This window comes from Cataglyphis hispanica, chromosome 23 (assembly GCF_021464435.1).
Source record: "Cataglyphis hispanica isolate Lineage 1 chromosome 23, ULB_Chis1_1.0, whole genome shotgun sequence".
NCBI lineage: Eukaryota > Metazoa > Arthropoda > Insecta > Hymenoptera > Formicidae > Cataglyphis > Cataglyphis hispanica.
Genome location: NC_065976.1, coordinates 418192 through 435747, shown reverse-complemented (window position 1 = coordinate 435747; position 17556 = coordinate 418192). Strand labels below are relative to the sequence as shown.

The 17556-nt window shown below is 36.7% G+C and overlaps 2 protein-coding genes across 5 annotated transcripts in view; one reads left to right on the top strand and one right to left on the bottom strand.

Moving 5' to 3' along the window:
• The window catches only part of LOC126857914 (cadherin-87A), a 173973-nt gene extending 157533 nt beyond the window's left edge, over positions 1–16440 (top strand). For both annotated transcript variants that reach the window (XM_050607802.1, XM_050607801.1), the window contains exons 7-29: positions 2584–2718; positions 5378–5570; positions 5930–6240; positions 6813–6968; positions 7307–7494; positions 7588–7750; positions 8092–8530; positions 8721–8912; positions 9110–9363; positions 9642–9774; positions 9852–10067; positions 10527–10826; positions 10995–11239; positions 11580–11873; positions 12070–12267; positions 12335–12557; positions 12737–13281; positions 13388–13563; positions 13659–13794; positions 13962–14086; positions 14161–14262; positions 14336–14549; positions 14899–16440. In XM_050607802.1, the coding sequence (XP_050463759.1) occupies positions 2584–2718; positions 5378–5570; positions 5930–6240; positions 6813–6968; positions 7307–7494; positions 7588–7750; positions 8092–8530; positions 8721–8912; positions 9110–9363; positions 9642–9774; positions 9852–10067; positions 10527–10826; positions 10995–11239; positions 11580–11873; positions 12070–12267; positions 12335–12557; positions 12737–13281; positions 13388–13563; positions 13659–13794; positions 13962–14086; positions 14161–14262; positions 14336–14549; positions 14899–15015 (5055 nt within the window). In that variant the 3' untranslated portion in view covers positions 15016–16440. The remainder of the gene's footprint in view (positions 1–2583; positions 2719–5377; positions 5571–5929; positions 6241–6812; positions 6969–7306; positions 7495–7587; positions 7751–8091; positions 8531–8720; positions 8913–9109; positions 9364–9641; positions 9775–9851; positions 10068–10526; positions 10827–10994; positions 11240–11579; positions 11874–12069; positions 12268–12334; positions 12558–12736; positions 13282–13387; positions 13564–13658; positions 13795–13961; positions 14087–14160; positions 14263–14335; positions 14550–14898) is intronic.
• On the bottom strand, positions 6303–17379 carry LOC126857969 (uncharacterized). Of its 3 annotated transcripts, none has more exons than XM_050607919.1 (5): positions 17234–17379; positions 17102–17163; positions 16876–16967; positions 16517–16790; positions 6303–6386 (listed from the first exon to the last, which is right to left on the bottom strand). In XM_050607919.1, exons 1-5 carry the CDS (start codon positions 17235–17237, stop codon positions 6375–6377), a joined length of 444 nt encoding a protein of 147 aa, XP_050463876.1. In that variant the 5' UTR covers positions 17238–17379; the 3' UTR covers positions 6303–6374. The 3 variants fall into 3 exon arrangements, with proteins under 3 accessions (XP_050463876.1, XP_050463877.1, XP_050463875.1); XM_050607920.1 differs by lacking the exon at positions 6303–6386 and adding an exon at positions 16144–16276; XM_050607918.1 differs by lacking the exon at positions 6303–6386 and having other exon boundaries at positions 16346–16790.
• Positions 17380–17556: the final 177 nt, after the last annotated feature.

The window sequence follows — 17556 nt, the reverse complement described above, 5'->3', positions numbered from 1 at the left end:
CTTCTATCTATTAAATTATACATTCTGTTACAAAGTAACTCGGTTTTATCGATAACAGACGAAAGAGAATTATCGGGATGTTGATTATGTACGCAAAGCAATGTATGAGAGAAAAAAAAAGCGAGAAAAAAGAATCTTCGAATTTGTCTCGACTATCTCTCATCCGATATCGCATTTATCAGTAAAAAGCGGATAATAAGCAGATTATAAAAAGAATAAACTACTGCTTTTTCCGTCCAAGAGGTTTATTAAGGAGTCCTTTTGGCTCCTTTACGACGCAATACAATATCAGGATCAGTGTGCGCTGTTGCACCGGCGCGCGGCGTCTTTCGTTACTATGTAGTTGGTTGTAAGGTGGATAAAAGATGTACAAGCTCGCCGGTATTTCACGTAAATGAAGAGAGCAGCTCGCCTCGGATGAAGCATTCTCCTTGTCCGCGAGACGAGGCGGAATATCGGCACCGTTGCCGGGGCGCTTTGTAATTCGCAGTTTTCTATTAAGTTATCTCCGCGCTTCTGTCCTGTGATAAACTCAGAGAGAGAGAGAGAGAGAGAGAGAGAGAGAGAGAGAGAATTCAGAAGTGTTTGCCTCGCTTTGCCTAGCCTGGCAATGTCGAGCAGCACGCCCGAGGGATTCGAAGTCTCGTCGACGACGATGGCAGACCAGCCACCGCTAGATTCTCATAGTCGGACTTTCGCAATCATCGCTATGGAGGCCGATGTTAACCCCCGCGGAAAACACCTGGCCCGTTTCGCACAAACGAGCGAACGTAGTAAGCGCATATAGCGAAGCATTCGCAAATTTAATCGTTCCGCGCAGAGAAAATTTTATTATCGCTGTTGCGTAGGAAAATTTCAATTCGCTACTTTCCCGTAATTGCCGCTATATTATATTTTACAATAGACTTTATACTTTCAGTATCTTATAGTGGGTATATACGTAATTGAAGATGTTAGATATTTAGATATCAATTCTGGCTATGTGATTTCACGATGTCTCGTACCATATAAATATCGTTAAATATCATGCAATCATTGAGGCATAAAGAAGATACGAATAGCGTTTAGATTAAATTTCAAATCGCCGATCTGAGAAAGAGGGAGCAAATATCTTTAAAATTTGTTATATTTTTCGAAAGATACAAGTGTATATTCACAAAAATATAAAGCTTTCATATATTTTATTTATAAAACAGATTTTATTTATAGAACATTCGCGCGAATGTCTAATAGAACTCGTCTCGTAATAAGTTCTTATTCCGTTACAGAGTGCAACGGAAAGTTCATAAAATTTACGTCACGCCCGAAAATCGTATTTACGGAAACTTGTAACGTGTTACCGTGGAGGAGTGCCGTTGAAAACTGCTTTCTGCTCGGGATCCGATCGATATAACGCGCAATCGGTTATGCGATGCGCGCAATTCGTTTCGCATCGGCAAAAGGGCACGGAGGAACGCCCCGAGAATTCAGTCGACGGGAAAAACGGCGCAATGTATCGCACCCGCGCCTTTTTTTTCCTGATCCCACAAAAAGGATTCGATTCGTATATCATCTCGCGAGCCATTAAAATTATCTACCTGCAACCTACTGATCTCTCTCTCTCTCTCTCTCTCTCTCTCTCTCTCTCTCTCTCTCTCTCTCTCTCTCTTCCGCTCTCACCTCTTTCCCCGAAAGACGGGATATTAGTACGTACAACGCACTTCTTCCCCTTCCCTTCCCTCTCATCCTACGTCATATCCGCTCGATAAATTTCGCTCGGGGCCGTTAGGCGCGACCAATAAAACCGTAAAACCTTTTAACTAATGGCCCGACGGCTTTACGGCGGCACACTTTAATGCCCCTTTTTCGTTATACGCGCGAACAACGCGCGATTGCTCCCGGTCATTAAATATAACTAATATTTACAGTTTTCCAGATTACATCGGCGTGCGAATTATATGCAAATTAACAACAAAATTTTCCATTACCGATCCGCGGCTTTTCGTATCCGCGGCAAAGCAATAATTGTGACGTTTGGAGAACAATTAACAGATTTGCCACAAATCTATTATAAATTAGAGATACATCTGTCAATAGAAAATGTTTTTTTTATTTGAAGTCGGCGTGCATTGTATCAAACATATTTAATCAATACACTATGTATATAATGAGAATTGTATGTATTTATTACTTTATAATTTTGCAATAATTTTTTGCTTCTGTGTATTTTCAGATTGAGATTTATTAACATTTTTCGTTTATTTTAATAAATATATGAAATCTTTACATCTTAACAGTTATCTCTTTGAATAATCCAACTAGAGAGAATAGGATTTCGTAGATTAATAAAAAAAATCTTTATCCATATCATAAGCGTTTAAAGGAGCAACATTTGTATGATAAAAAAAATCACTGGAGATCGAATCAAGAGATCGTAATCGAACGATAAATGGTTAATTAAGGACGTTTAGTAATGAACATTTCACAAACACTTACCCACGTGTCCCACTCTTCGTACGCCACTAGAATCATCTCGTTCGCGAATATGAAATACCGCTGTCGTTCCCTGTCGAACTGCCATTTAACGATCGACTTTTATTGCAGTTCCTGGACGCGTGCGAGAAGTTTGGCATCGTCAACGTCGAGAAAAGCCAGAATACATATGTGGGCGCCCTGGTGCTGCGTCAGCCTCTCGACTATCGAGAGAGACCTTTCTACCAGCTGCTGCTGCGGGCAAGCGTGAGTGTCAGCGAAGAGAGAAAAAATTCACGAGAATCAATATTAATTATGCTATGCGCGAGAGCAGAAGTTTCTCGCAACGTGCCGAATAAAGCTGAATGCATGCTACATATAACGTCATCTTCCCGTCAACGTAACGTCAAATATTCTTATATGAGCTTTAAATACGACCATCGTTCCCGTGACGATTATAATGTATCGCTCCATTTGAGATCCCTACAAGAATATTTAATATAATGTGACGTTACGTATATACAGCATGTAACCAGCTTAAATTTATTCATAATGGGATACCGCGCAAGCCGTAACGCTGCGAGATTGCGCCTGAATTCCGAATATGCGGACGAATTTGCGTGCTAACGAGAACAAGGATGCGACGTCGGATAGATTCGTCGAGTATCCCGGCCGGGCTTATTAAGCGTCGATCATCCCTTCAATTGTGAAATGAGCAATTCTCACGGTAGCGTTAAACGATCATTGGACGTTGATATATAGATACAATTATATACACGTAACGACAATTGAAAAATATTTTTTATTCTATATACGCGTATTTCAATTAACAAATTGTATCCATCGATATTTGATTTCTTTTATCTGCATTTTCTCCGAATAAGTAAGCTTTAGCTGTATTGAACCGAAGCACGATTTTGGTTTCGTCGGAGGGAAGGCTTCATATTATTGAAAATGAACGCGAGCACGAACACTATCGAATTTACGTGACTTCAAAGGGTTAGAGATGAAAGGCAGATGGTGCGGCATCGGTGGAAATCGGAAACCTTAGTTATCTCGGTTACCCTTTGATTCTTCTACGTCGACGTCGTGAATCGCGTTCCGATACGTTAAAATACCTACATGGAGACGTGCGTGGAAAAGTTTAAGCTCTCGGTAATCGACGTTGGAAAAAAAAAAAAGAAAAAACGACTGTGATTCACTATGAATTTTTGCAAAATGAATTTTGCGCGCGATAAAGCGGTAAACATTAAACTTATTTAGGTCTTACACCGCGAACGTGCTCATATGATCGATGCAGTTTACCGCCGTACATCGATTTCGCGCTATTTTCCTCTCTCCGCAATTTATTTGAGAAATATAGCGCAAAATTGAAGAAAAACAGTAAATATTTGTTCGTACCGTAGTGTAACGTAATGGCACGTTTTCTCATTCGAACGCGCATTTAACGTTAAATGCGATCTGATCCATGTCTTTTTTGTTAATGTTGTACACAATCCTCGTATTAGATAAATGAAAGTAAGCAAATCTTTACGACTTCAGCGAGTACGAGTTTTCATATTTATATTTGAATTCAATATTTGAGTATAATATTAAACACGGAAAAGAATACGTATCTTATTTATAAAATATGAAAAGTATTATAATCTTTTGAAAGTAGAAAATTTTTCAATCATTTAGACCACACGACAGTCCGGAATTTAAAACAGAATCCAAAGATTTAAGCCAAATTTGTAAAAATAAATGGCGAAAATTTGAGATTTTTCTCTCGGATAAGCGAGGAGAACGGTAAAGATTAATTCATCAATGTCGCGCGAGTGCGCGCGCGCTCCATTTCAGGATGTCATCGTCGCGTATTCACGTATGTGTACGAGATATCACGTATAAAGAGATAATTGCAGTCACTTGCGACACGTCGCGCGACGACGAAAGCTCTTTATGTGCGAGCGCGCGGGGCGGAGATTGATTTTAATTACGCGTTCTCTCTCCGGAAGCGACTGAAGTAGCGTCCTCGTGCAAGGGAAGATGGCTTCGCGCGCGATAGCGGGCGTCATTATAGTGACGATGTGAAAAAAAACGCTCGAAGCAGACACACGTTAATTCGACTGCAATACGACTATTTTTCGCGATTATGAGATAAATCGTCGAAATGAGAGACCGGTTAACTTTTCGTGCTTCTTTTATATTAGGAAGTCCGCTATTTTTGCGAATCCTTGCTAATCATGGCGAAAAATAAGCTTACCTTGACTGAACCTCGTTTCACTCGGAATTGAATAAACCCGCATTCTTTCCTCTGTCTCACTAGTTTATACATATAATAGATGGATCCTCTTGAAAAATTGTCAAAAGTTATCACGCGATAATTTATTTCGGCAAAATATACGCTAACTAAAACTTTGATTAAAATTTTTACGCTCTCGAGGGGAACGTGTTTGATGCCGTGGCGTAATGCGCGGGAAACGTAAAATAAACTGAAGAGAGTTACGAATTCAAGGGCTGCCTTCGCAACATTAGGGAATTATAAGTTGGCAGGGTTACTAACTTTTACAAATTATATTTTCGAGAAATGGGCGCCAAGTTTTAAAATACAATTTTTTTCAGTAAGTTTTTATATTAATTTCTATTGGTGACAAATTTATATTTTTGTGAGTTTGAAGATAATATTCTCGAGGAATCTGTAACAAAGTAAAATTGCTTTACAAATACAAGGCATTTTTGTTTATTATTTAACAATATCAACAAAAATTGATTTAAAAAAAATACTTACGCTAAAAATTGCATTTTAAAAATGGATCTACAACTTAAACAAATGTAATTAAGAGTCGAGAATACAAAGCAGATTAGATTTTGTAAAAGCTGAGATAACTTCTGCACTCGATCCCACGAGAAGGCAAGTGACGACCGAACGTGCGAATTTTGTTCGCAGGACGGCCTGAACAATAGAACCACCGGCGTGGAGATCAAGGTAGCGGATATTCAGAATAGTCCGCCGGAATTTCTGGATTCCCTAACAGGTGTAGTACGCGAGGACGATCCCATCGGGACTCTCGTGATGACCGTAAAGGCTCGAGACGGCGACAGGGGTATGCCGCGGAAGATGATCTACGAATTAGTCACTAGTGAGTCTAATCTCTTCTTCTATATCTCACATAATATGACAGATTATAATCCTATTTAAATTAAATTCAAATTATAATTTTATGATTTTATTTTTCTCCATATATATAAACGCCATATGTTTAATATTTTGCCAAAATATTAGATATAATAACAATATTTAAAAATATATTAATAATTATAATATTATAATATTATTAATATTAATAAATATATTAATAATAAATTTAAAATATCTAACACAAATTTTTAATAGTAAAAAAATTCGCCGTTGAAAAATTATAAATACAAAAAATTTCATGAGCTTCTTCTCTTATATAAATAAGCTTTTACATCACAATCTCAACGTCTATGTTTGCAGATCCATTTGATTACTTTTTGCTGGATGACGACTCGGGCGAGCTGAGGACGGCGAAACCGTTGGACCGAGAGGCGTTGGAGAATTCCACGGGCGTGCTCACGCTGATCGTGAAGGCCCGCGAACTGATCGATGGTATGCCCGGCAATGACAAATTGACGGTATCGACGGCCGAAGCGACCGTGACGATTAAGGACGTCAACGATGAGCCGCCCACATTTAATCGGCGCGAATACAACATCGAGATTCCAGAAAACGTGCCGGACGGTACACCATTGCCGCATCTGGACATGACGGTGAAAGATCCGGATGTTGTGAGTGCACGTCGATTTATCCTATTACCTGTCGTGCATCATCTAATGCACTCTCTCGTCCAGTCGAACGAAATGGGACTGATGCTGCTATATCTGTTCGTCAAATGCGGTGGACGATTCAATGCAAATGCACATTAGTTATTGCCCTGTCGAAAAATCAAGAGAAAAATTCCATACACGGTAAATGCTTGTTAACGCGACATTCATATTAATGTATTCGAGTTTCTGTGTAAAGCTCAAAGTGTATATGCCGCAACAATAGCGATGCACGGAAAGGCATCGCGCAATTTTACAGTGCGCGCGTGCATTTAATTCGGTCCGCTTATTAAATTAATGCTGCGTTTTAATAGCAGCGTAAATGGAAAATGTCAAGTATAAATAATTCATAATACATTAGTTTGGATAAAATTCAAATTATCATTATTCGTCGCAGTTTGTCATATCGATCGCTCATCGATACAAATGTTATTGCGAAAACGTTATTTACGCGCACACGTCTCATTTCGCTCTTTTGGTTGAGAGGGATTCTATCTCGCTCACGGCAGAGAATAAAACCGCTTTTACACTTTAAGGGCTTAAACTCCGTGTTCTCTCTGCGTCTGGAAGATATAACGGGTGCATTTACTGTGGAGCCAGTGTTGGCGACCGGCAGCACGTCTGTGAACATTCGCGTTACGAACGGCTCGCTCGACTATGAAAATCCTAATCAACGAAAATTCATTATTTTGGTAAGTCAACTGGAAACAATTTTGTGTCTTTTTCCGAGATACTTTCTAGTAGATAAAAAATTATTTTATCCTCCAAAAAAATAATTTCATGCAGAAAAAATTGAATGCAATAGATATAAATTAACATATCTCGTATCATATACAAATCGATTAAAATAAAATAAAATTTCATTAATATTCTTGTTTTTAATCATTTGATACACTTGTGCGCAATAATTATAATGCTATCAGATCATCTTTCTCTCTTTTATAATTAAACAAATAAGCTGATAAGAATTGCGAATTTATTTCTTCGACAGTGTGAAAAATAAACACGTTGCGACAATTATGGTTTCCAGGTTGTCGCTGAGGAAGTTCATACGAACCCAAAGCTTTCATCCACGGCAACGGTAACGATTTCCATCACGGATGCAAACGATAATGCACCTTCCTTCAGCAACCCGACGTACACAGCTACGGTGTCCGAGATGGCAGCCCCGGGGAGCCCAATTATAATGATCACAGCAAAGGATCGCGATAGCGGACGGTAAGGGCTCGTTAATTCCTGCGCTTTGTTCCATGAGACTTCAAAACGCGACTTCCCTGCTTTATTTACACGTCATGATTCTGTGTTTTGCAGCTTTGGTACCACCGGCATAATCTATCAATTACTCGGCCAAGGTGCGGAACATTTTGCAATCGACAAGAAGACCGGCATTATTACCGTTGCTCCCTGCCCGACGCCCGGTACATCACCGTGTCTAGATTATGAACAACAAATGGAATATTTCCTCACTTACAAGGTAACTCCTCTCAATTGTATAATAATAGCGTTTGCGTAATTAATATAATATTAATTAACATAATTAATGTAACATAATATTATTATATTAAAAGACATAAATACATGTATATACATATACACATAGTTATATATACATATATAAACTAGAGGATAATATTGATATATTTTATAATTGAATTAAATTTTTATGTATTATTATTTAAAAAATATAATTTCTTGCTCTCGATCCATATCTTTTTTAGTACCATTCGGTGTATCGCATTCACGGAAATTAGTAGATGTGTTGCAAATGGACGATAATAGTAGCGGTTAAACAAATCCTTTTCTTTTTTTTATTAGGCAACAGACGACAATGGAGAAGGACAAACGACAAGTGTTTCATTACGCATCAGCCTGATAGATGCGAACGACAGTCCGCCGCGTTTCTTACAGGATAAATATCGTGCGGTGGTAGACGAAGGTACCGAGAAATTTGAGCCCGAACTAAAAGTGCAGGCACGCGACAAGGACAAAACGTCTAAAATCACGTATGCTCTGGTGGGCGGTAATGAGCTCGGACTGTTCGCCGTCGATCCGGATACCGGCGAGGTCACCGTCAAGAGCCCGGTCGATATGACCAACGCCACTCACGATTGGATCGCCCTGACGATACAAGCGAGCGATGGCATATTTGTCGATTCCGCTCTCGTCAACATCACCGTGCGCGACGTTAACAACAACGCGCCCGTGTTTCCGCATGATATATATACGGCCAGTATCGCAGAGATATCGCCGATCGGTGAGTATCCGGATCATGGTTAACAACAATTGTGCGCAATTTCATGAATGTGACCCAGGATCTGATTATCTATTCTGTACGGTGTCTACTAGAAGCTATTTATGGATTTACATTCCTGTCGTTAAGCACTTTGTCATTCCATCACTGTCACTAAATTATGATTAATAATTGATTATATTCGATTCGGCAGGAACTGTCGTAGAAGAAGTAACCGCGACAGACGCCGACAGTGGAGTTAATGCCGAGTTAGTCTACAGAATACAAAAAGGAGCTTTTGACGATTTCGCTATCAATGAAACCAGTGGCGTCGTCATGGTATCGCGAAAGTTGGACTATGACGAGAAGAATACATATCACGTAGAAGTCATAGCGTTCGATAAAGGTAAAATTATTATCACGTCTACGGATAGTAAAATTAACGAGGAATAATTATAACATTAATTTAATAGCCTTATTGTTATTTACTTTACAAAAAAAAAGATTGAATAAAATTTTGTATTTTATAAAGCATAACTCAATATTTTGTTAAAATTGTTACAATTTATTTCTTTACACAACACACTTGTTTTTTTATTTCAGGCACACCTAGTCTAACTGGAACGACGACACTGATGATCGAAGTAGAAAACAGCAATGACAAGGCCCCATATTTCACGCCTGAAACGCAACGAGCCGAAGTAACAGAAGACACGCCAATCGGCACCGTTTTCGCAACATTGAAAGCCACCGATCCGGACAGCACGAATCTCGAAGCTTTGAACTTCGCTATTTCCGAGCCAATCACCGCTATTGACAGAAACGGCCAGCGCGTCAACGACAGCAAGTCTTTCAGGGTACCAGAAATTTTTTTTTAACTTTTGATTTTTCAAAAGTCTTTCAATCCATGTAATAAGTTTATCACACATAGAAATAAAAAATTATTTTCGAATGCTATAAAAAATATATACTATGTATTTTCTAATAAAGAAGATACATTTTTTTGCGTAATTTTCTAATTAAACTCTGAGAAATTTTCAGTAGATGTATAATTTATTGAATATATTATTATATTTTTTATAATTAAAATATTCCCTTATCTATTTTTTTTTAACATGCTTATTTGCTCCCATAGGACTTCTTTGCAGTCGATCGCGCTACAGGACAAGTTTCTGTCGTTCGCAGCCTGGATCGTGACATCGCGGCCACAGTAAGTGTTACGATTGTTGTAAGCGACACCACGGCGCCTACATTACAGCAAGGACGAGGTAAATAAAATATGTTCAAGAAGAGAAAAATGTGAAATATTTTTCGTCATTCTTACATGGTGTACATCTTTCAACAGGCAAACTAGTAGTCACTATTATTGACGTGAATCACATGGCGCCGGAATTCTTGAAACCATGGAGCCGAGAAAATCCCCGTTATCTGATAGAGATGCAAGAGGAGCAACCCACCGGCGCTGTCGTGGGAGCTTTCACGGCGACGGACGCTGATAGTAACATAGCGGGATATGCCATCGATCCACCGAGTCCTTACTTCAATATTGATAATATTACCGGTAAGTTGCTCACATCTAAAATCCCCATGTCAATCTTACGTAAACCTGTTCGGCGAAAGGCATCGTCGAAAACCAATTTATAACGGTTTGACATATTATTAAAGTAGCGTTCTACTCTCGTGACATATCAAAGGAATCTTGTAAAAGCTCTCGATGAATCTTTGATATATCGATTTAACGTGAAATATTCTTCACTTCCTCTCTTGATATAGAAAAATAAATCATTTATAAGTCAATGATCTTTGCTGATGTAATAATTAAGAAAGAACGAATGCATTCTAGAAAGACAATTTTGTCAGATATTTAATCTAATCATTCATTATTGAAATATATTATATATAAAGAATTATATATATTAAATATTATGTATAATATATTATATATAATAAATATATTATATAATATATAAAGAAATTTTTATAGACTTTTTTTTCAAAACATTAATACCTTTATTCACAGGGATTGTAAGAACTAGTCAAGTGATAGATTATGAAGAAACGAAGCAATTAGAATTCACGGTAGTCGCTTACGATTCTGGAGTGCCCCAACTTTCCGCGACCGCGAAAGTTATTGTTGCCGTGATCAATGTGAACGATCAAGATCCAAAATTCGAGAAAGAACTGTATAACGTATCAGTGAAAGAAAACTCTCCACCTGGCACTCATGTTACCGTTGTAAAAGCTACAGATGGCGACGAAGGATCTTTTGGCGATGTCACTTACAGTCTAATTGGTGAACACGCAGCTGACTTCAACATTGGTAAGTTAGCATAATTGATTGATTACACTACAATGATGTAGGAAGCATTATTAAATTGAAGTTACAATTAGCGTTAACCAGTTTAAATTAATTTTGTTCTAAGTATAAAAAAAATTTTTCAGCATTCAATTTTTTATGAATATTTATACGAGCTTATGCAATTATTAGGGCACGAAACTGGAGAGATTACCGTGGGTGGTGCTACAGTTCTCGATAGAGAGATGACGCCGGAAATCACTATAACGGTAATGGCCAGCGACGAAGCTCATGTCAATTCTCGACGAAGTACTACTGTGCCGGTAGTTGTCAAGTTAATTGACGAAAATGATAACAGACCGATATTCTCGCAACATAGCTATAGAGCATCCGTCGCAGAGAATTTATCCGTCAACCCGCCGGCACCTATTCTACAGGTATTGCTTAAAATCTAATGTCTAAAACAATCCTTTAAACATGCTTAAAGGTAACTCTATAAAATGATAATTTATATAATTATAACACATTCTCTCTGATATTATCTTTTTTTAATTACAGTGAAATTTTCTAATGTAATAGCAAAAATTTGATAAATTTATACAAAGTTTCAGCAACAATTTTTCCGTCAAGAAAATGTCGATAGATCAAATTATTTTTTTCAATTTTCAGTTTTCATTTTTAACTTTTAATAAAAAAATTTTACAAAATTTTTAATGTTTGAAATTGTAAGTTTTCGAAAATATATGTCGAAATCATGTCATCATGTCGCTTCTTAAGGTACGAGCTGTAGATCAAGACGAAGGAACGAACGGCGAAGTCTGGTATACAATCATCAATGGAAATGAAAATGAATCATTTTCGCTAAATCGCGAAACCGGTATTTTATATCCCGCGGCCGCTCTTCTTGGCAGAGCTGGTTCTTATAGGATCGAAGTTGAAGCACGTGATGGCGCCGGAAATGGTCCACATTCGGACAAATGTTATGTCGACATAAGAGTTACTCCGGTGAATCAACATAAACCGCAATTTGTGATGCCGGAATTGACAAATGCGACCGTGGAAGTACCGGAAGTATGTTTGAAAAAGTAACGTTTTCTATTTGCACAAAATAAAGCTTAGAAATTTTAACCAAATTAAAACTAAAATAAAAAAATACGCGCGAAATATATATATATATATATATATATATATATATATATATATATATATATATATAACTAAATATAAATTATAATATACTACAGAAAGATAATATTTCAATTTTCAGAATGCAGGTGTTCCAAATTATCTAATATTGACTGTGAAAGCGATCGACAGAGATCCCGGCGAGAACGGTCGTGTTAGCTATCACTTGAAGATTGGCAACAGAAATGTTCAAGAAACCGAGGAATTCTCTATAGACCAAGAAACTGGCGAACTTCGGTCAAAGATCATCCTCGATCGTGAAATTAAGAGCAAATTTGAAGTAAATAATATATTAAACCATTTCTGCTGAATGGAACGATTGGGATTCTATATAAACTCTTTTTCAGCTTGTTCTTGTGGCGACTGATCATGGCAGTCCTACAGCTTACGAGACATTGCGGCTATTAACAGTTCAGTTAGTCGATACAAATGATAACGTGCCACAATTTTATGAGGAGTACAATTTTCATGTGTCAGAAAATCGACCAAAAGATAATTTCATCGGCAAAGTATCAGCGGAAGACAAAGATGAAGGCAGACATGCCAAGGTCTATTATTATATAGAATCAGGTAAATGTACAAATGTGATATCATCATATACTTAGATCATTTTCTTCTTATGTGGTGTTCGGCAAACAAAGGTTAATTTTAAATTGGAAAACTTTAGCTCTTTCACATTTTAATTTTCAACAAATAAATATATATTAGTAATTAAAATTTATTTATATATATTATTCATTTTTTTACAGGCAACGAAGGATATGCCTTTTATATGGACAAATCCGATGGCAGTATCTACGCGAATAAATCGTTTGATCGTGAGATAAGAGAAAAATACGTTCTCTCCATCCTCGCGTCTAATGATCCCGATCTCTACATCAATCCCGTGCAATCCGGCAAACCGTTGACTCATAATCCGGAACACGGACACGTGAACGTAACAATAATCGTGTTGGATGAAAACGATAATCCGCCGATTTTCGAGCGCAATGATTATTACGCTGGAGTGAATTCTATGGCGAATATAAACGACTTCGTGACAAAGGTAACCGCGTCCGATTTGGATGTAGGTGACAACGGTACTCTCCATTATTATGTCGCCAGTGCGAATCTTTATAAATATGGTTCCGAAAAACCGAGCGGCTCCATAGTGCCGAGCCCGTTCAATGTCACTCAGGATGGTAAACTCGTCACGAGCGGATATATGGCGGAATACAATCAAGACAGATTTATTGTCGAAGTCATCGCTAAAGAGACAGCAATTCCGGAAAGATACGCAATGACCAAAGTTCACGTAAGTTTACTTGCAAATTCTTTTTTTGATTCTATAATTTTCAATGTTTAATATTATTTTAATTAGATATTCGCTCCTACTTAATTATTTTTTGTTTTTTCTCCAGGTATGGGTGTTCGAACCGTCTCAATTAATACGGGTCATATTGTCCCGACCTCCGGAGGAGGTGAATACCGAACGCGACGAGATTGTTTCAGAGTTATCCAACGCTACGCAAAGCAGAGTCGTAGTGGACGATATTAGATATCATGTTGATGCTTCTGGACACATTCGCAGAGAATGGTAATGACATACAAATATAATTTTACTCTCTATTCTAACTTAATCTACATTGATGTGTAAGAAATATTGTATGTAATCTGAAACTTTTGTGATAGGTGTGACATGTATTTGCATGTCGTCGAACCGAAAACTCAAACCATAGCACCAATTCCTCACGTCCTTAAGGTTATCGATGCTAAATACGATTTCTTGAAGCACTACTATGCTGGATTTGCTATTGAGAATGTTGTGGTCAGTGTTGTTTATTTTAAATCATAATATAAGAATATATTTCAAGTACGATTACTTATAAATTGTATAGAATAAATTATCTTGCGATATAGGAAGCAAAATAAAATTATTTTGTACAAGTACTCAAATGTATTGCCAAATATATATTTAATCTATTTTTGTTTCAGCCTGCATACGCAGGAGTTCAAGAAGAACCATTCGATCCTGCACTCGCTGCTCTAATAGCTCTCTTAGTTGTTTTGCTCGTAGGAGCAGTCACTGTTACAGTAGTCTGTTGCTGTTTACGCCACTGGTAAGAATATTCAAATGTTACAAAAAAATATAGGTTTTATTCTTATCCAATATATCTACACTTGACATTTTTAGGGTAATAACTGTGCCAAATGATATACGTAAAAAAGACGGCCTAATTAAGAAACAAATCATCGATGAATTAAACACGACGGAGAATCCCTTGTGGATCGAGCAGTAAGTCTTGTTTTAGTAGTCAGAAGAGTTTTACCATTATGTGATATACAATGAAACGTTTCTCTGATTATAGAAAATTGAAACTCTACGAAGAGCAAGAGTTGACGATGCAAGTGTTTAGCGAACCCGAAGGTGGTCTCGGTGGTGAGAGACGTGGCAGTGGCGTAAGCGTCGGTATGGGAGACACATCTCAAGATAACACTTATGCCACTATACAACATCCGTTACCTACAAACAGGCATCGTCCGACAACGCCGGATTATACCACGCTTCCCGGAAATCATAATGTACGTCAAGTAAATCTAATGATTAACATTATAATTGCGAGGTGTCTCGTTACACTGACAAATTTAATTAACTCTGATTACTTTTCTTTTAAAAATTATATAGTTTCAGCAATATATATGATGTAAATATTTTGCAAATTATGATAATCTATATTGCTTACATGACTTGGAAATAGCAAAAAAAAATATTCGATTATAAAGATACAAGATATTTGTTCTATCTGTAATTATTTTTTCTCATTCAAAAAAACAATACATATATAAAAAAGATAAGTAATATTAATGAACTGTCAGTGTGATTTGCTTGAACCGTAAAATATAATTTCTAAATGATCGTTGTTTCATTTAGTTATACGAATCGGCAATGGGTTTTCAAGGATCAACATTCCAACCTTCTCCGAACGTGATGCCGCAATTGACGCTCGACCGCGACGGCCAGCCCCAATTTGTTTCGGGACTAGTATAAACTGACTCCATGCGGGCATTTTCAGCCCTTCCCTTGCCATCCCTCTTCCTTCCACTTTCTATCTTTAAATAAGCTCCGTCGCCGTACGTTGTACCTCTTTGTCCGCGGCTCTTGTTAATTGCACGCGCCTCGTCAGAGCGTACTCTTCGGGCGACTCGCATGCACACACCTCTTTGACAATAACCGAGTTAAATATTGGTCGGGTTTGTCCTGCGAGTAGACGCGTGTAGAGAAGAGCGACACGACATTCGCGAGATCTGCCCTATCTTCTTCTTTCCTTCTCATTAATGTGACTTTTGCCATTTTCAGTTTGAACTCTTCCGCAAGAGAACTCAAGATGAAGAGTGACGACGAACGACACAGTCAATATTACTGGAGTAATTAATCCCTGTAGCTGGTGTGTGCATGTATATATGTGTGCGTTGCCAACCTGGGGTCCTATCTGACTTTATTGTTAGATTTACTTTTTAGGAGAATCAAAAAAAAAAAAAGAAAAAAGAAAAAAAAAGAAAAAAGAAAAGAGAAAAGAGAAGAATATAAGCTAGTGATAAAATAGGCACTGTGAGATAACTCGACACGACCGAAGCTTGGCACGACAGATATATGTATATAAGTGAATGTGTAGATTCCGTCCAGCCCAGTTTTCGTATTATTTTCCTCATTAGTTTAGTATTTATGCGTATCCGAAGTTACGTACATGCGTTCCAATCGTGTAAACGCATCTTGTACGCACGTTTTACAACGATCACTGCCACATTTTTGGCATCGACGCGATGCAGTTGTTGTATCCGGTCAATCAAATAATCAAGCCATTGTTGCTAAATGCACAATATAGAACGTAATTAAGATAGCGTATACACAATTTCTAAGTTATATTTAGCATATTTATTTAAGGTAGTATGTTTTAAACGACTGATATTCTTTCTTCCCAATTAAACTGTGATTTGATTGCGCCCGAGTATGAGTGCAATGATTTATTAACTCGTAATGGTTTTGCACGAGTCGCTGGCGATGGGCGGACATAGTCATATCATAGTTAGATGAAGTAATGACGTTCGTAGCGAATTCTATTGTGTCATTACGATGAAATGATATCTAGCTTCCGAGAAATCGTGTCAAATTTACACTTTAATAGCATTTCCATAAACCGTCCTCGGCTGAGAACACAGATTGTGACTCGCGGGAATTCCCTACGGACGTCGCTTGCCGTAAAAACGTATCGCAACTACGTACTCGATAACTTAACACTTGCGAGTTATTTCTAAGAATACATTTAATGTAAAACTATTATCGGTATCATGATATTACTAGATGGTTATGAATATTCCAGTTAGCAAAAGTATCTGTTTATTAATTACAAATTTATTGTAATATTGTAACATATTTTATGTAAGTCATTAATAAAAAATATTCGTACACCAGAAATTCTAAGTTAATATATATAAAATGAATTTATTTTAGAAATACACTAACTGGCATTTTCAAAATTTTTAGAATTTACCTTTTTTTCCTTTATTTTCTCAGGAACATCAGATTTTTTAATATTTTCGGTCTTTGGTTTTGATGCATAATTTAATGTTTCAACTATTGCTTCCGATTGATCAAGCCACAATTTGTATCCTTTTCTTGTAGGAAATCGTTTAGTATGCATACAAGTTAGACATGTCCATTTAACCCTCTTTATAGGCTTTGATGTTAATCTGACTCTAGCTGTCTCCCCAGGTATAAGTGGAGTTTGACAACATTTACATATGCTTCTCTTTAAATTCGGTTCCCTAGACAAATCGATAATTTCCATAAAAATTTGTTATATATATATAATTTTCTTCTCAGAAAGACCAATGATATCTAGAAACTTACATGCGTAATACTGCTTTTTTGGCACAACCTACCATATTATTACCAAAGTAAGACGCTGTACATCTATCTATTAATGCCATTAGATGACTAGCCTGTGACAAAATTTTAAATGACAATAGCAATTTCTAGATTATTTTATCAAGTCAAGAGTATATAATATATTAATTGAATATATAAAGATTATAATTATCGGAAAATAATAAATTTCATACAATTTTTTACATACCTGATATAAATAATTCATACGTTCAAAAATATCTTTGTGCTGACAAAATTTATTTTTATTTCCTGCAAGTCATAATAAGAAACTCGTAATATATGTGCATATTTAAATAAATTTCAGTAATATTTAACTTACCCATCACGGAATCAACTTATTATTTATTCCAATTTTGATTAATAATTAGTAATTCTTGAAAAATTAGCATATTTGCATCACTTTTAGCGATTCTACAATACAAAATGCGTCTTGGTAGTTTTAAGGTTAAGATTTACATTGAAATAAGTTAGGTTATATATATATATATATATATATATATATATATATATATATATATATATAGGATTAACTTTCACGCTGAAATTATCACACAAGAGACATCACCTTAAAATATTTTCTTTTTTATTTATTTTCTTACAAAACTTTTTAGCTGCAAAATTCTATATTATAAAAATATATAG

What these genes read in the sequence shown, in the direction of transcription:
- LOC126857969 (XM_050607918.1), bottom strand. An exon ending in GTATGAATTATTTATATCAG is followed by an intron (nt 16,968 to 17,101) that starts GTATGTAAAAAA and finishes ATTTTGTCACAG; the next exon opens with GCTAGTCATCTAATGGCATT. An exon ending in AAAAAAGCAGTATTACGCAT is followed by an intron (nt 16,791 to 16,875) that starts GTAAGTTTCTAG and finishes CGATTTGTCTAG; the next exon opens with GGAACCGAATTTAAAGAGAA.